The sequence below is a fragment of the Miniopterus natalensis genome, chromosome 1 (assembly GCF_054644295.1).
Source record: "Miniopterus natalensis isolate mMinNat1 chromosome 1, mMinNat1.hap1, whole genome shotgun sequence".
Classification (NCBI taxonomy): domain Eukaryota; kingdom Metazoa; phylum Chordata; class Mammalia; order Chiroptera; family Miniopteridae; genus Miniopterus; species Miniopterus natalensis.
Genome location: NC_142081.1, coordinates 43,753,619 through 43,773,999, shown reverse-complemented (window position 1 = coordinate 43,773,999; position 20,381 = coordinate 43,753,619). Strand labels below are relative to the sequence as shown.

Here is a 20,381-nt window from a genome sequence, read left to right as displayed (position 1 = left end):
GGGGGAAAATATATGCATGTTATTCACAGACTTTATTATTAACCCAGCATTTGCTAAATTTGCTTCCAGGAACACTATTTCCAAGGGAATTCATTCATTCAATCATCAAATATTTATTGAGAATTTGGTATTTAACAGACCCTGTATATGTTCTGCTATATAAAAAAATATATATGATTCCTCTGGTAGGTACGAATGGTCGTTTTGTGGGAGGAGTGAGGGGACAGGATTCTATAACCAACGAAGTGGGGAAAGCTGCATACTAAGTATCCCTCTTGGATGTTCACAATGTTTATTAGTATATTTAAAATATTGTGAAGTTCTGTAGTTTAAAACAAAATTAAACATACCTGTTTAACTATGTATAGCTTAATACTTTAGTCAGTAACCTTACTTGACTACAGAATATTTTTCTACAAGTTGAATAGTACCTAAATTATTTAATGCTCCATAAAATACAATCTGGGATGTGTTCATTTCATCCAGTTTCTTTACATGTTAGGTGAAGAATCTAAACCTCAAAATAGGTAAGTGGTTCTAGAAGGTCACAGTAAGTAGCAATGCCAAAACTAGACCCTGAACATTTAACTCACATGCCAATGGCACATTCTGCTCCATCAAAGTTTCTTTAAGAAAATACATTAAGGTGGGAGTGGGGTGGAGGGGATCAGTGGCAGGGGAGACACTGTAATACTTTCAACAATAAAGATAAATTAAAAAAAAAAAATACATTAAGTGTTTGTACCTAGGAAAATCAAGACATTTTTAATCTAGTCTAATACCTTGTATATAATTTTTTCTGCTTCATTTAATATACATGGAGTCCAGTGTTCATTTGCAGTCTAAAAGAAAAAAAGAATTAACTGTGAAATGAAGTATATATATTTCAAAATAGTACTCTAACATTTGTAAATATAACAAAATACCTTAGGAAGAAAACACATATATAGCTAATGCTGGCTACTGTTAGCACTCTGTTTCTTTACATATCTTTATGATGAAATCAAAGGAGGAACAGTGAAAATAGAATTGAGGAGGTTCTAATTTAAATGAGTTAATTCACCCAGAAAATAATTATTGACCTACCATCTGTCTAAAGTATGGAAGGAATTGGATATGAATAAAAACAGAGAGCTCACTTATAAGCTATTGAAAAAGGTCCACATTCTTTAAAAAAAATCAAATAAATAATTATTTCAAAGCAGGAAGAAAACCTGGAAAATATGGAAATCATAACATGACCATGTTTCCAGGAAATCAGCATGGTCAGCAATACCAAATGCTGGCACGAAATAAACTAAATTAAACTTATTTGGTAGCCAGGGAATTACTGACGAACTTGTTAAGGACAGTTTCAGTGGAGAAACAGTCAGAGTACAATGGGTAGGGAGTCAGCAGGAGGCAGGGAAAGAAAGATAGCAAAGGTGGAAAATTCTCTCAAAAAGTTTCCTTAGAAAGAAGAGGAAGAGAAGGCAGGTAGTTAGATGGGGCCTTGGTGGAGTGGGAGAAGGTTAATAACAGGCTTTTTAATTTTGTTGTAAAGGAGATACTTGAATGTATTTAAATGCGTACAAAAAGGAGTGGGGTGGAGGAAGGAGGAAGGGACAAGAGGGAGAGGAGCTGAAGATTTAGGAAAGAACGAAACTGATAGAAAGAAAAAAGGAAGAGGGAAAGAGGGAGTGGGGGACGGCTCCTGAGGACATAGGGAAAAACAGGCTCCAGATCTGAAGGGGGAAGATTACCATAAAGATGGAAGAAAGGAATGGTATGGATACATAAAGAGGTAAGTTTGTTGTTGTTCTAGCAGTCAACGCAGTAGTTGAAGCAGGAAACAACTGAGCCGGCCAATGTGCCAAATGCTTTACACAAACTATCTTATTTAATCATCACAAAAACACTAAAATATAGGACTATATATTATCAGTACCACATTTTATTTTATAATGCATCAGTGAATGAATGAATGTTAGATAGCAGGAGACCAACATGGTAATCAGTACAGTAATACGTTACAGGTGCCTTGATCACATATAACAAGGAGCATAAAAGAAGGAATGATAAATTCTAAGAGGAAGGTAAGAAAGGAATAAGAAAGACGACAAAGTAACATCTCGTACAAGTACTAAAACCTGAATAAACTGCCAGACAGACAAAGGGAAGAGCATAATACAAAGAAAACAGTATAAAGATTCTGAGCAAAGATACAGCGAATCCAACAGCACACGCTAAGAAAGTTAGGCATCGCTCTGAGGCTCCGGTACACCTGCCTGTTATCAGTCAATGGTAGGTACTGGACTATTTCATATTTTTTGTTTTGTCTGCTAGAAGCTCAGTGTTAAATACTGTGCTCACTTATGACTGTTAGTGTAAAATTTCTGGAACAATTATCTCTCTACCTTTCAGAACACAGATTCTGGTCTCTTTAAAGGTTAGGTGTTCTTTATCGAAAGCTACTTCGAATTCATTTTGGAAACATGCAGAGGACAAACAGTATATTAAACACTAGCTTCCTGACTCCCCTTCCTGTTCCTCTAGCTCTTTAATGTTTCTGCTTTGGTCTCCAACTCTATGTATCTCTGCTTCTCTGCATGCATGTATCGTTCTTAAGGCCTCCATGGCAACATATCCTTTCTCTGTTTCTCTGGCAGTCTACTTCTCTTTCATTTTTTTTCTCTTCTCTCTCTACTAAGGCCCTACATATAACTAATCATAAGGCAAACATGTACCCAGTATAATTTTCTGTTCACTGTCCTTAACTTTAAAACATGTTTCCTACCACTTAGTCGTCCATAATAGGGGGGAAAAAGTCTAACCTGGGTATATACACTCTCTATCTTTAAAAATCTTGAAGAGAAAAACCAAACTGCTTTATAAAATACTTAATCAAAATAAATTACATATATATATATATATATATATATATATATATATATATCATTGTGATATACACACACATACATATAGACACATACTATTTGGAAATTCCATTTACCTAACCAAGAATGAAAATATGACTATAGAAATTTATCTTCCCCTACTTTTTCACATGTTAAGAGACAGCTTTTAATTCTTTCAGAATGTTTGATACTGATAATTGGATATTTGTTAAATTCAAAGACAAATCAAAATTAATTAAAGAAAGTAATAGCATCACTAACAATTTTGAACTTCTAGAAAAGCTGTAGAAAGATTATACAAAAAAATAAAACAGCTATTTGTAGCAACAGTTGGTTTTAGGCAATTCTCCCTGTGATTCGGAAATAATATTTTATAGGTTCCACAAATATTTAAAATAAGTCCAACATTACCAACAGACTAAGTTCTCCCAGTGTGACACCAAATGAAAGAGGCCTCTTTGGATCAGTAACCTATCAAGGAAGAAAGGTGATATTAAAATATGATGGTGAGAGTGAATCCATGTTCCTCTTTACAAGAAGCAACACAGGAAGTTAGTTTACAAATAAGTCAAACAAACCAAATGGGTTTCTGGAAAAGAAAGAGAAGAAAGCCAATAACATGACTGGGATTATTCATATTTTGTAGTAATTAAACTCATATACTTTCTCAGTAAATCTCTTTTCTTACTAGAAGAAAGAAGACTCACTAACTACAATTAAACAGATTCTTGTCTAGTTACCAAGAGTCTCTTTCTGTATAACATTATAGGTGGTCTTCATACATAAATAAAACAAAGCGTCACAGATAAAAACACTGCCACTAAATTATTTTTAAACAGTTAAGATTTTTACAGAAATGTGAACTGTCTCCTTAATCTTTAATTTCTTACACACTTCAAAAATTTCCTTTGTTAGGAAATGCCCAAGATTCTTTTTTTTTTTTTAAATATATCTTTACTGATTTCAGAGAGAGGAAGGAAGAGGGGGGGAGAGAGAGAGAAACATCAATGATGAGAGAGTCACTGATCGGCTGCCTCCTGCACGACCCCCACCAGGGATCGAGCCTACAACCCGGGCATGTGCCCTGACCACGAATCGAACCTCGATCTCCTGGATCCTAGGTCGACACTCAACAGCTGAGCCATGCCTGGTGAGGCAATGCCCAAGATTCTTAATATTTATTTTCCCTAGTCACTTAACCCCAAATCTGCCAATGTTAAATTTTTGTTCTATTTCTGATCTTCAATACCTAAGTTAAATTTACACACAATATTTAAACTGTACCACAATGTGTACCATGTTATTGTTTTAGACATCTTAAAGATGTTCAAAAGTCACAGTTTTTTGGTTGTGACAAAAACTAGGGAAACTAAGAGAACGGAGAAAAAACAATGTTCTAAATCATCCAATAGTGACTCCAGAGTTTAAGTCACATAAACCCTTCTCAAATAGGAAATATGCATGATCTGGTACAGCCGACAAGCACAAATAGCTTTTTGAGCTTTTTTTTAAATATCAGAGATATTGTGATTATGGCAACATATTTTCCTTTATTCCCGCACTCATCTTTTTATACCTACAGATAACAAGCTCAAAATTACTTGCAGCTAATCACAAGGAACTTCAATAAAACACAATCCCTCAGTTGCCAATGTACTACCCACAAACTATTATCATCCAATGAGCATCTTTGTGATAAATTATTATACTCTCCCTACCCCCACTTCCTATACTATATTTTCCATTATCCTAGATACAATTAAGGTAATCACATTAAAAGATGAATACTATGCTGGAGATTCCTTTGCATTTTTAAATTCTTTTCCTTTTAGATTTTAGTATATTTTGTCACTGACATCAATTTAAACATAAATGTTATTTATCCCACTCCTGTGCATCTCTGTATTCTTTTCAGTACAGAGAGAAATAATGTACTTTTCTAATTGTACTTGCTCAGCAAAAAAGCTTAGTTTAAGTTCAAACTGAGGTTCTTATTCATGGATACGCCATTAGTTTCAAGAATAATTCTCTCATTTCTTTGAAAGGTTGACTAGATTTTATTTTCCTAAGTTTGTTTTAAACAAGGGCACTGATGAGTGGTTAGGTTTTTTAAACATTTATTTGGTAACAAAATTCAGTTTAATTACTACATAAAGGCAAAAGATAAAGTCAGTATAAGTTAGAGATGGTATATACTGAAAAACTAAAAACAGAAAAAAATTTTAAAACAGAAAAACTACATGTGTGTTTTACTGAACATTGATACAAAACAAACATATCAGAAAAAGGAATTAAATTCTATATAGGTCAATTTTGCTTTAATTCGATTGAAACTTAAAGCAAATTAAAAACAAAAAGAATGTAAACTCAATTTTACGAGACCAAATAATATTTCCAATTTCTTAGGTAAATAAAAAAATTCAAGGTTTCCTACATATGTTTCAAACTTTAAAACAAAGCAGTATTTATTACATTTACTAAAATTAATAAAATCAAGTAATCAATTAATAAAAATCAGTAAAATAGTTCTTAATCAACTAATATTAAACTGTTGGTTATAAATGAAGTTTGGTTTTTTAAATATATTCTTGCACATGCACATGAGTAGTGGTGGGTGTTCAATCCAAACTGATGGAGCATAAAGAGAATGGGACTAAGCAGTCAAGTGACCTGGGTTTTAGTCCCCTCTCTACCAACTACCATTATAATCGATAATTCATCACCTCTTGGAATAATTTTTTGTCAGTATAAAAACAAAATTAGTTCCTGAAAGTTATAGTAGTACAAGTCTTAAACGAAATTCAAAATAAATGCAGAAGACAACCCGAAAATCTCTTATGTTAGCTGTAGAAAGGGGCATATTGTGGTTTATGATATATTTACACTCATAAGTGTCCCATGAAAAAAGCCTAACACAGGAGAGGAAAAATGGTAATGTACTCATCAGAAAAAAATCAATCTTGGATTTAAAACAGGGAATAGATAATCAATATATAGACAAATCAATATTAATATAAAATACACATTTAAATATAAACCTAAGCTAAGGAACCTAAAATTACTTACATCATCTTCATATTTAATGTGAATATCTGTGATTTTTACTTGTACATTTTTAATTACTTGAGCTGCCAATTTTTCCAAAAATGTATCCTTTTTGGCTTCTTTTGCTTTATCTATAAAAAATAGAAAAATACAAGATTAAGAGGTGAAATTCTCAAAGACCTCATAATCAATGACCAAAGGATAGTAAGGCACTACTCCATAAAAACTACAGCCTTTTCTAGTGTCCTTGTTTTATTTTAGATTTACTTTAGATTTTAATCTGCATTTCCAACTTAAAACTTATTTTTGAAGTTACACTATAATCTAACATTCATTTTACCTTCGAAGACAGAAATTAAGTGGCAATGTGTATAAATAACACATGGCATAAAAACCGCTTTTACCTACCTTTTGAGCGATCAAGACCTTTAAAAGGTTTCTTAAAATGTTTTTTGTGCTTTTTGCGCTTGCGTCCTTCTCAGTGGAAGCATTTTGGTGAGAAAAGGATAAGATTCAGGTTAGCAGGCAAGAGGGCAGAGAGAAGAGGCTCCGAGCATCCAACTTCCGCGCGGCTCGCCCCGTTCCCTCTAAGCTGACCTGCTAGTTCAGTGTAAACGGAAATTAACAAACCTCCCTTAGTCCACGAATAACCTTCTTTAATCTAGAAAATATCCTGGCAGGTACAATTATACAAAAATTGGGTAAAAATATCTGTATACAATGCCCTTTATAATAGTTATGACTTTTTACAACACAAAGTTTAATTTTAATTTCAATGTTACCAAAATATTGGAAATGTAATAATGACAGAATATAAAACTTTCAGATAAAGTTTTTGATGAACATGTAGTAGGGACAAAGGAACACAAATGTAATGAATGCGCAGGTTGCCGACAATGACTTCCTCTGGATGAAATGCATCCCTCAAAAATGACTTAAGGATATAAAACAAAAAGGGCATACAATGTACATTGAACTATACATTGAAACTGGCTTAATACTTTCTTTGAAATCTAATCCTCTTACTTGGCACTGCCTCGCTTTATGCCATTACCCTACATATCCAAATTATAATCCAAACTAGAAATCTTTACATGCAACCAGACATGAACTCTAGTCTGTGCTTGAGGCAGTCTCTGTACGGTCTCCGGCCTCTAGTTTGCACTCTACTCCTACGCGTCCTATACTACTCCCACACTGCTATCTCCTAAAACACTACACAGCTTGCTAATCCCCTGCTCAAAGTTCTTCTAACAGCTCTCTGCAGCCTTGGAATAAAATGTGTTTTCATGACACAACGGTCCTTTCATGACCTGACCCCATCTCCCTATCCTGTTCTATCTCCTGACATTCATCCTTGCACTGGATACTTTAGAAATATTATTTATACTTCCCAAGACAAGACTTTCTAATGCCTAATGCCTCTACATGTGTAATTCCCATGCCCTCCCTGAACTTCTTCACGAGGCAAACTCCCAAGAGGCTTCCAAACCTCAGGTCCACTGCTACTGCCTACGTGAAGCCTTCTGTAACTATTTCAAGCAGCTCCAGGCCCAAGCCCCTGCATCAGGCTTCCAACAAGTACTGATGACACTGTGTTTGCGGTGTTTATACAACTGTCTTGCCACCAGGCTTCATTAGTATAGGAATTATCCTAATATCTGGGCACAGAGCATATAACTGTTCAAATGAATCAAAAATGCACATCTGAACATTATAATAAAATACATAAGCCCCTTTAATGTTATGTATATTTGAAAAAAATATACATGAAATTAAGCTTGAAATTTAAAATTTTTTTTTTGATATTTTTTAAAATTTATCTTTACTATTGAGAGTATTACAGATGTTCCCCTTTTTTCCCTCATTGCTCCCCTCCACCCAGCTCCCCAGGCCTTCAAAGTAAACTGTTCTTCCATTACAGAAGCTAAGAACCAAATCCTGGATTACAAGAATAAAATCCTGAATTTCAAGAAGAAAACATTTAATAAATATATAACAGAATCTGGACTTGCTATTACCAGTATTTTTTGCCATAGTGACGGTCCCTAAATCTTTTTCATTCATAAATAAAACATTTAGAAAGAGACTGAGTTCCCGAAGATAAACCATTTGAAGAGGAACAAGAAGGAAAGTCAGAGTAGCCCTGAAAACATCCCACTTGGCCAGAACAGCTTTCAGAGATAGAGGGTCAGCTGACTGGGTTTAGATTCTCCCATAACTCGTTCCTCTCACCTGACCTCCCTGTTATATTTCTGATTTCACATTTTTCTAGCACCATGTTCCGCCTTTGATCTCAGTCTTAAATGCACCATGTTTAAACCTCTCCGAATAGTTTCAAAAGTCTAGTGCTACATAGTACTTTAGAGAAAGGTTCTATTTAATCAGATGAATAATAAATTTATGATTCTCAACCACTCCCTAAAGCAGGTCTCAAATATTTTGGTTTCAGGGCCCCTTTAACACACATAAAATTTGAGAACCTTAAAGATATTTTTATTGGTGTGGATAACTCTTGATATTTCCATAATGGAAATCAAAACTGAGAAATTTTAAAAACATTATTGACTCATTTTTTAAAACCATTATGTGACAGTATGGATAACATATATTTATCAAAAATAACTATATTTGCCAAACAAAAAGCTGTAGTGAGAAAAATGACATGCTTTTACATTCTTACAAATCTCTTTAATGTCTGGCTTAGTAGAAGATATTATGCCTCTGTCTCTGATCTGGTGAAATACGTTGTTTAGCTTGAAGCATTTGAAGAAAATATGATCTAACTACTGATATGTAATAATAAAAGGAAGAAACATCTTTTCATGTAATTACAAGTACTACACCCAAACTCAAGTGGTAGTTTCTTAAAGGTTAGTTTCACCTTAGATTCTGAAACTCTATCAATAAATTTTTTATCCCAATTAAAATCAACGGGTCTACTTCGCACTTTTAATGGACTTTTACACATTCCTGATTTTTTATCATGCATTGGTAATATGGAAATAATACTTCATTGAATTATGCAGATCTTCAAAATGTTGAATATTAAATCATTATTAAATCATTATTTAATATCAAAAATCACATTTGTTAATATCACTAACAATCTCATCAGAAAAGTCTTTAAGTACTAGGAAGCTGTCAAGCTCAAGGTAGCAAGTATGAGTTTCCCAACAATTCTAATTTTTGCTCAAAGCTCTGATTGACAACGAACACTATCAGTTGTTTTCCTTTAACTGGTTTTACTGAGGTATCTACCAAACACTCAAATCTGAAGAGTCGGTCAGTCATTCTTCCAAGTAAATTGGTTTTCCTTGAAAAATGAAACTAGTTCAGCTAGCAATACAAACAACTGCACGAGTACTTTTCCTTGAAACTATTATCCTACTTCAGTTTGTATATGCATACATCCCCTTTTGTCGCATGAAATATTAAAAACACATGTACTCAAGAGCTAAAGTTTATTAAAATTTTCCTACTTCATCAAGGGCATTTTTAAGTAAAGTTGGTGGGGGGGGGGTTGTTTAGTTTTATTTTGTTTTTTACTGTGAGTGCACGGAATCAACGATACAATAGCTACTAGGCCTGTTTGGTTCCACTGCCTAGATTCATGGTAAGACAGACAGAAATTTTACTCAGCATTGCCTCTGCACCATCAGCACCAGTCAGCGCAGTGAAAAAGCAAACATGCCTTAGTATTATTACGGAAATTGTTTTGACTTTTTGAGAACCATGGTTCTAAAATTTTAAAAATGACATCTAATAAGAAGGAATATATATTTAGAAAGTAAAAGATGAAAGGATCATAAAGTACTAATGTGTACTAGCCAAGTGAGTGAAGACATCATCAACAAAATTATTCCCATTTCAGAATCATCAATATTCCATGTCTAGTTTTTCACCCAGGCTAATGTACCTTTTCTTTTATAGCAACCTCTGTCAGTTTTTTGTTGTTTTTTTAAACAATACTGTCCAATGATTTTATTATATATTTAAATGAATCACTGGAATTCACTTGTACCTTGGAGGCAGGCTACTCCTAGTAGGATTAGATATCACTGCCCATGGCAGACCACAGAAAGATGGTCCAATTATAACCAATAAAATTAGGCAATGAGTCATAATATCTTCATGCTAAAACATACAATCTTCCAAGACTGTATCATGAAGAAATAGAAAATCTGAATCGACCAATTACTTGTAAGGAAATTGAATCAGTAATCAAAACACTCCCAACAAACAAAAATCCAGGACCAGACTGCTTCACTGGTGAATTCTGCCAAATATTCAAAGAAGATTTAATACCTATCCTGCTCGAATTCTTTTAAAAAATATTTTTAAAGGAGCATATGCTCCCAAACTCATTTTACAAAGCCAGCATTACCCTGATACCAACACCAGACAAAGACACCAAACACAAAAAAAGAAAATTACAGACCAATATCCCTGATAAACACAGATGCAAAAATCCTCAAAAAAATATTAACAAACCATTTTCAGTGATATATTAAAAGAATACACCATACTGAGCGGGATTTATACACACATGAAAGGACGGTTCAACATCCACAAGTCGATCAACGTGTTCCATCACATTAACAAAATGGAGAAAAATCGTGTGATCATTTCAATAGATGCAGAAAACGCATTCGACAAAATTCCACACCCATTTATGATTTTAAAAACTCTCAGTAAACTGAGTATAGCCAGAATATACCTCAACATAATAAAGGCCGTATATAACAAACCCACAGCTAACATCATACTCAATGGTGAAAAGCTGAAAGCTTTTCCCTAAGACCAGGACATGACAAAGATGCCCACTTTCACTCTTATTCAGCATAGTGTTGGAAGTCCTAGTCAGAGCGATTAGGCATGACAAAGAAATAAAAGGCATCCACACTAAAAATAAAGACTCTAATGAACAAAATAAACTAACGAACAAAATAGAAACAGACTCACAGACAACAGACTGACAGCTGTCAGAGGGGAGGGGGGTTGTCGGGCTAGGTGAAAAAGGTGAAGGGATTAAGCAAAAAACAAAACTCATAGACACAGACAGCAGCATGGTGATGACCAGAGGGGAAGGGGGTTGGGGGAGGTAGAAGAGGGCATAGGGGGAATAAATGGGGATAGAAGGGGACTTGACTTGCGGTGGTGAACACACAATATAATATACAGTTGATACATTATAGAATTGTACACCTGAAACCCATATAATTTTATTAACCAGTGTCAACCCAATAAATTCAATAAAATAAAATAACATAAAATAAAAAATTGTAAAAAAGAAAAGAAAAACTCACTAATTGGCAATGATATGTTTTTACATATAGAAAACAATGGCTCCACCTAAAGAACTATTAGAATAAACAACTTCAGTAAAGCTGCAGAATACAAAATCATTACGTAAAAATCTATTGTGCTTTTATACACTAACAATAAACTACCAAAAAGAGATATTAAACAATCTCATTTATAAGTGCATCAAAAAGAAAAAAATACCTAGCAATAAATTTAACCAAGGAGGTGAAAGACCTGTGCACTGAAAACTATAAGACACTGATGAAAGAAACTGAAGTAGACATAAATAATGAAAAGATATTCCATGATCATGGACTGGAAAAATTAGTATTATAAAACTGTCCATATTACCCAACACAATCTACAGATTTCATGCAATCCCCATCAAAATTCCAAAGCCATTTTTCACAGAAATAGAACAAACACTACTAAAATTTTAATGAAAACAAAAAAGATCCCAAATAGTCAAAGAAATCTTGAGAAAGAAAAACAAAATTGCAGGCATCATGCTCCCTGCTTTAAAACTGTATTACAAAGCCATATAGTAAAAATATATGGTATTGGCATAAAAACAGACACATAGATTAATGACACAGAATAGAGAGCCCAGAAATAAACCCACACCTATGTGGTCAATTAATTTATGACAAAGAAGGCAAGAATATACAATGGGAGAAAACAGTCTCTTCAATAAATTTTGCTGGGAAAACTGGGCAGACACATGCCAAAAAAATGAAACTAGACCACTATCTTACACTGAGATATAAAAATTATCTCAAAATGGATTAATGACTTAAATGTAAGACAAAAACCATAAAACTCATTGAAGAAAATGTAGGTGGTAAGCTCCTTGACATTGCTCTTCACAATTTTTTTTTTTTTTATCTGATTTCAAAGGCAATAGCAACAAAAGCAAAAATAAATAAATGGGACTACATCAAACTTAAAAGCTTCTACAGAGCAAAGGAAACCATCAACAAAATAAAAAGGCAACCTACTAAATGGGAGAAGGCATTTGCAAATCATTTATCTGATAAGGGATTAATATCTAAAATATTTAAAGAACTCATACAGCTCAATAATAATAAAAAAATAAACAATCCAATTAAAAAATGGGCAGAGAATCTGAATAGGCATTTTTCCAAAGAAAACATACAGATGGCCAACAGGCATATGCAAAAATGTTCAACATCACTAATCAACAGGAAAATGCAAAGCAAAACCACAATGAGGTATCTCACACCTGGCAGAATGGCTATTATCAAAAGGACAAGAAATAACAAGTTTTGTGGAAAAATAACAAGGTGTGGAAAAAAGGGAACCCTTGTGCACAGTTGGTTGGAATATAAATTGGTGCAACCACATAAAAAACAATATTAAGGTTCCTTGAAAAAGTAAAACTAGAACTACCATTAAGACCCAGCAATTCCACTTCTGGATATTATTGGGGGGGGGGGTAGGCAACACTAATTTGAAGCAATATATGCTCACTGTAGCATTATTTACAATAGCCAACATATGGGAACAACCTAAATATCCATGGTGAATGGATAGGAAATGTCCTGGATGAATGGATAGAGAAAATGTGGTATATAGACACAATGGGATACTACTCAGACCAAAAAAAAAAAAAAAAAAGAATGAAATCTTGCCATTTGCAACCACATGAACAGATCTTGTGGGTATTTTGCTAAGTGAAAAAATTCAAACAAAGGAAGACAAATACAATATGATTTCACTTATATGTAGAATCTTACAAAGATAAAAGAATAAAAAACCCATAGATACAGAGAATATACTGATGGTTGCCATAGGGAAGGGGGCTTTGGGGATGAAATGGATGAAGTGGATCAAGAGGTACCAACTTCCAGGTGTAAAACAAGTAAGTCATGGGATGTAATGTACAGCATGGTGACACAGTCAATAGCGCTATACAGCAAATTTAAAAGTTGCAAAGAAAGTAAATCTTAAAAGTTCTCTTCACAAGAAAAATAAAATTTTTGTAACTTCGTATGGTAACGGATGATGGCTAGACTTACTGTGGTGATAACTTTGCAGTGTATACAAATGTTGAGTTACTACATTGTACACCTGAAACTAATAGAATGTTGTATTTCAATTATATTTCAATTTTTAAAAAGTCAGAAAAAAATTTTTTAAGTTATCTATAGATCAAACTGTAAGCTTCACAAGAGCAGTGGATTGTGTTTGTTTTACCCCATGAACATTCAGCATGACTATAGAAGGTAGGAAAAATGAAATGATGATAAAGGGGAAAAACATGAATTACATTTCCATATTTCCTAAAAGGATGGCACATCATCAAATGGACTCCAATAAAAGCACATGCATGGATAAGAATATAATTTTATAGAGCTGAATATAATTAACCATGCATACCCACCAGGCTTGATGTCCTTGTAAACAAAGTTTTCCAAGCCATATATGAACTCCCCTGAATGTGCGCCTGCATCCGCATGGCAGCAATAACCAAAATGCAAACACCTTTCATTTCACATGTAAAATAAGTCTAAACTTAATTCAAAGAATTAGAAGTCGTGTAACAGAACAAGTAAAATTCAGTGACACCAAAACGATATTTCTAAGGGAAAAATCAATGACACCATTTTAATTATTTCAACATACAAGTTATTTTCATAATATTAAAACAAAAATTCCTAATAATTAAAATTATAACAATAATTTCAAATTAAGCAAGGCAGACAAGTATCAATTATGGCTAGTGTCTCATTAAATTACTTGACAAATCTTTAAACAGAGCAAGTCTTATTTTGGTCCCTTTTGACTACCATTTTGTCCATTTTCAGAATATTTTCATATTTTTACTAATTTTAGAGTCAGCTAAAATGAAGTCGCCTTACTTTAGTCTGATCTGTTCCCTTTAGATACACTGTCTGAATCCTTTCTATCCATTTGGGCTATGATAGCTAGATAGTACCGTCTTCCATTCACCCCCAATTCCAGCCTAGACACAGCAAGTTTATCCTTCCTAAAGCAGCTCTGATCAAGTCAATGCCCGGATTTTTAAAGAAGAAAAGGTAAAAGTTACTGACTCTCCCACTGGCTAGATGAATGTCCATTACTGGCTAGATGAATGTCCATTACTCATAATTAAACATATAGGAGCTAGAGCCAGACTGAAGTCAAATTCTAGCTCTATCAGTTATTTAACTTTCAGCTTTTTCTTTTTTTCTTTTTCTTTTTTTTAAATATATCTTTATTGATTTCAGAGAGAGGAAAGGAGAGGGAGAGAGAGAGAAACATCAATGATGAGAGAGTCATTGATCAAGCCTGCAACCGGGCATGTGCCCTGACCGGGAATCAAACCCCGATCGCCTGGATCCTAGGTCGGCACTCAACCGCTGAGCCACGCCCGGCCGGGCAGCTTTTTCAAATATTAAATGGGAATAATAACGGCTTTTGTATCACAGAGTTATGACTATTAAATGAGTCAATTCCTAGAAAGCGTTTTTGTGACTAGCAAACAGTAAATGCTCACTAAATGTTAGCTGCCATCATTGTCATTATAATCCTAACATTCAGATATCTTAAAATTTACCTAAACATAGCTTTCTAACTTATCTCTATCAAACTCTCAAATTCTTAGCTGTTCCCATACATGCTCTAGACCTCTCCACCATCACTGTCCCTCTTACTAGAACGCCCTCGCCTTTCTGCATACTCATCCTTTAGACCAGGGGTGGGAAACTTTTTTCTGCCAAGGGCAGTATGGATATTTATAACATCATTCTCAGGTCTTACAAAATTATCAACTTAAAAATTAGCCTGCTATATTTGGTCAAACATTTAATTACTCACCCCTAACATGATGTCTGGAACTGCTTCCCCTTGGAGAGGCCTCAGCAGGGCCAGACCAAATGATTTCACGGGCTGTTGACAGCCTGTGGGCCGGGCATTCCCCACCCCTGCTTTAGACCCAGCTGAAATATATACCTTCAGTGTCTGTCCTGATCTCTTTGGCTAAACATATGCCCATTCTGAACACCCTTAAGACTCTATCTGTATTTCTTTGATGGGACTATTATGCATGTCTTATTTTCCCAACTAAAATGTAAGGTTGGGGACAGTAGGATCCAAGGATTTTCTAATTTTTGTGTTTCCAACAACGTGTCAAGCAGATTAGCAACAGATTTCTCAAAAGTACCTGTAAGCTAAAAGGTACTGCTTTCAAAATTCTAATTTTAAACCTGGGCTTCTATCTCCTGCCAAATCAAACCAGTGTGGAAGTAAAAGACAAAGACTTTCAGGCTTGAAAGGATTTTAAAGATTACATCCTGTGCATCCTTTCTTAAAATCTATTAAATAGGATCCAAGAAAACAAAGTAATAGAAAAACAAAAGGCAAGAGACCCAGGAAACAATGAATTAAAACACAGAAGAGCAATGAAGACCAGTCCAGTCCCAAGAGGACAGCTGTGTAGCAGGACTGAAAAAAAAAAAACCAGTTCAACTGAAGATCTCCATGAGAAAAAGGGGAACAGGGAGGGAACCAACAGATGGGTCTGGGCAATTAGAAATAATGACAGTCATATAACGGATTTCAAAGAGCATGTGAAAAAAATTAAACGCAAGTTTACATAAAAGGCTAAGCAAATAGAAAAAACACTTACAAATTCAAGAAAAAACAAAAAGTTAAATAAAAATGAAAATATGATCATAGGACATCATTTGACCTATTCGGTGAACAATAATTATACTGTCACAGTAATGTAAATTTTTAACTAGTAATTGCCCAAAAATTATGATCTAACCATATTATGAAAAAACAGGGAAGCAAATTTAGGGTGAAAGGAGATGGTGAGAGGCATGAATTCCTTGATTACCATAATACAAAGTCCTAGGTAATGCCTTACATTAATAAAATAGATAATGGCAGAATGTTAACATTTCTAAAATGATAGTTCCCTCTAAGGAGTGTGTCTGAGGGGAAGAGAAGGGTGGAAATGGAGACTGACATTTTTCATCAGAAGTCTTTCTGGCAAAACTATTAGATTATAAAGTGTATGTATATATTACTTTGATATATTTAACATTTTAAATACAGAAAATAATATTTTCCTTTACTTTATAACAGCCCTTCAGGGAAAATAAACTCACAATGAAATAAAAGAAGAAAAACATCAAGGAGTTTACTTTTACAATGACATAAATTGCTACCACAAACCCTAACGCTGGTCCTGCCGCCAACTGCCCCGGAGAGCCGGTGCTGCTGTCGCCTGGCTCTGCTTCTCCAAATCCATGCCTACAGGTGTGTGACTGGCCATGGGCTCCTGCTCTAATTACAAATTCTCCAGAAATAAACTCAGAGTTATAGTTCAATTTTCTTTTTTCCCACATGATAGTGAGCAGCATTCTATTTTACCAAATGAAACAAATCAAGTAAAAATCTTTTTCAGAGCATATCAGCATGAGCACTTTGTTTTCATTTTTATCATCTGCTGTTCAGAACTGAATCACTTCCTCTTCTCCCCTGAGTATCTATACATACGGGATGGTGCTTTTGTGCTTTTAAAATCAAGAAGTAACTGGGACAATAATAAGTCTGAAAAATAAAGTATGGTAATTAAGTAATAATTATTAATTAATAATGGTGAAATGCAAGGCATCTCAAGGGGCCAGGTTGTCTTTTATCATTCACATGAATAATATCTTCTTTATAAAAGAAGATGTGACCAATATTCATACAAACTAGACAAAAATATTTACATGCAATCAAGCTAATTAAATGTATTTCTTGACATGAAGGAAAAACAATCTCTATCAACATATTTCCCCAATTCTAAACTCATCTCTCTTATCTACTCAGAACATCTCTGACAAATCTAATATAATAGTGTTAAAACTGAGTTTCACTTTCTAAATTTCAGTTCTATCCCAATAAAACCTAAATTTTAACATCCAAGAAGCTATCATATAATTATTATATATTATACAAGCCTCACAGTGCTAAATTCTATTTACACAAACTTTAACACTACAGATGTTCATCTCCTATAGCAATATCAAAGCATCCTTAATAGCCTCTCTGGCAGGCCCAAACATATAAGTTCCCTAAGCATTGAAGACCCAGGAGTAAAAATCTCATAGGCACTCAATACAAAATGAATCGCAGGTATCCTTTTGTCAATTAAGCTGTCAGCTACTAAAATAGGAGACTACTATATCGTGCTTTTCCTTACAGGTTACTGGAGACACTAAAATATTTTTTAAGCAATCTCTTCTTTCCATAAAAATAAAAAAGAGGATTTTATTGTTTCTTTCTAAAAGGAGAAAATATAACTTAATAATATATATTATAAATTACATTATATCAGTATATCTAAGTATATGTTGATGTACCTATTGATAAATAAATATGTATCCAAAAATATATACTTAATTTGAACTGTATTAAGGAAAAAAGTGAAATTCTACTGCTCTTCAAGTCTTTCTCCTCATTTTTTATAACATTATTTCCACATACTAATTAACAAAAAGTGAATAAAAATAATCACACTGAATTGTCATAAAACAAAACCATCCCCACCTTGCTTTATCTGGCACATAAAAGTAATAGGAATAAAAAAAACTTTCATAAAAATACAGATTCTTAAGGTTAGCAGAAATACAAAATATGCTTAAGTATAAAAAAGAAAGGGAAAAAATTTTAGGCTTTTTTATTTCTTCTATTAAGGTTGCCTCTATATTTTACATATTTTAGTAGTTTTGTGTAAAGAATCAATAATTCTGCATAAGAGAAAACACTTCAGGCAAAAAGAATTAGAATCATTGATAAAAATAATTTTCATGAGCAAGCTATTTTAAAAACAGATTTCTTAATGATTCAATTAGATGTCAACAGCTTAAGCTAGGAAAAGGAATCTTTTTACATGTGAATATTTCTGTTATTTCTAACTCAACACTTGTCATACCTTTTAAAACAGACCAAAGAAAAATGCCTTAGCAAAGTGAGATAAAACAATCACAGAAAAATGTGTCATTAAAATATTTATAATCAATATTTTGAGAGATGTTTTTAAAAGAAGATTCTTTCTTTGAAACTACAGTTTATGCAAGTTTATGAAAGCTTCCTATTTACATTGCACTGAATATATCTAAAATATAGGTATACCTTAGTTTATCTAAAACATAAACTTATTGTACCTTTCTCTGCTGCTTTTTGAAGGGCTTCCTCAATTCGGCACAGCTCTTTCTGTTTAATATCTTGCAAACACTTTTCTTCTTTTTCAGCATCATATTTAATACCTAAAAATAGTTAATTCACAAATAAAGAAATACAATCAATAAATAAATAGGAAAAGTCCAGCCTCATGATTGTGTGTGTGCGTAATGTGTCATTTTTTTGTAAAGAAAAAGACAGTTGCGTTCTTTAGATTAGTTTTACAAAAAGTTTAAACATAAATGATTTCTATTTATTTACAAAGCTTCCATCAAAAAGGGAAGGAGAGAAGAATGAAATGAAAAGGGATAAAAAAAGATATGAAAAAGGTTAAGTGGAAAAAAAAGTGAGTAGAAAAGTAAAAGGGAGAAACAGCAGGAAGGCCAAAAATACATCAGAAAATGTCCAGTTATTATATCTGAGCGGTAAAATTGCAATTATAAAAAAACAAGTAATATCCAATATCAGCTGATATCAGTACAGATTGATAAAAAAGACTTTTAGAAAATAATTTAAGAATATGTATTAACATCAACAATCACGAATAGATATATATATCCTTTTTATCTAGTAATCTCATTTCTGATAATATATCCTAAGGAAATAACACCAAAGAATAAAAAAGATATCTCTCTAAGAATGAGGTAGTTATAATATTCACTGTAATAGCAAAAACAGTAGGAAGCCCACAATAAAATATCATACAGCCTTTCAAAACTGTCACTATCACCATGAAAACTGAAACATATCAAAATACATAAAGTAAAAACAACAGATCCATGTTGTATATATAATGTGATAAATGCTATATCAAATCAACCATGTATATGGTAAAGACTGGAAAGCAAAAGAAGAAAAGAAAAATTGTGTTTTATAGTTGAGAAAATATAATAAATTTTCCCTAAAATAGCCAAACTTTCCTTAACATTACATTGTTCTTATAACTGAAAAAACATTAGTAAGGAAAGGTATTACCTGAATGAACATCACTGCTTTAAAACATTCATTAAAAATTAAAATACTGTAACTCATAATTTAAAAATTACCTATTTTACATACATTTTTGAGAGGATATGCACTCAAAATCAGAAGCAACAAAATAGGGGGTAAATTTCCAATACTGAAATCTGTAGATTAACACATCAGTACATTTTTAAAACCTTATTTCATTTAATTCCCCCAAGGTAAATCAGCTTAATGCATCTTAACTTAATAGAAAGCCTTAGCTGCAAAATAATTATTCATACAGAATACAATCAATTTAAAAAATGGTTGAAATTATTCTTTCTAACAACATAAAAATATTTTATATACAAATATGGTAATATATGTAGGCATATATGAAAAATGTATGAAGATACGTGCATATGTATGTATATGTTTAGTAAAATAGAAAATCATTTAAGTAAACTAAACATATAAAATAGTTAACCCAAATACCATTCAATTTCACTGTGATATTACTGGATGCTTACAGCCTAAAATAACGTACTTGCTCCAGGAACAACCAGCAGGTATAATCCTTCCAGAGTTGCAACAACTGCTTCTCCATAAAGATTCTTCCAAGGAATCTTCAAAGTTAGTTTATCTGAAGAAATATAATTTCAACCTTAAATTCTTATTTGGCTGCTCAAAAAGATACACATTTCTCACTTTCCATTAAGAGAAAAAGTATAACAAAACAATTCATGCATTTAGTAAATGTATATCACTCAGAAAAAAATGAAAAAATTTCAACACTAAAGTTTACAAAGATCTTTTCCATATTATATTACTATTAGAAGTGACTATTCAATTGTGACTTATATATTTCAAACTTTTTTAGAACTATTATTTCATTTAATATTACCAAATTATAAGAAGAATGAAGCAGCCATTATTTCAATTCTTTAAAAAAAAAGAAAACTCAGTCCCAGAGAGGTTAAATTATTA

At 33.0% G+C, this 20,381-nt stretch overlaps 1 protein-coding gene across 2 annotated transcripts in view; it reads right to left on the bottom strand.

Annotated features, from left to right (window-relative positions):
- Window positions 1-20,381, bottom strand: part of VPS13C (vacuolar protein sorting 13 homolog C) — a 168,592-nt gene that overhangs the window by 130,374 nt on the left and 17,837 nt on the right. For both annotated transcript variants that reach the window (XM_087821106.1, XM_087821108.1), the window contains exons 4-8: window positions 19,942-20,037; window positions 18,434-18,535; window positions 5,964-6,073; window positions 3,309-3,368; window positions 783-842 (exon numbers count right to left, since the gene is read on the bottom strand). In XM_087821106.1, coding sequence (XP_087677232.1) covers window positions 783-842; window positions 3,309-3,368; window positions 5,964-6,073; window positions 18,434-18,535; window positions 19,942-20,037 — 428 coding nt within the window. The remainder of the gene's footprint in view (window positions 1-782; window positions 843-3,308; window positions 3,369-5,963; window positions 6,074-18,433; window positions 18,536-19,941; window positions 20,038-20,381) is intronic.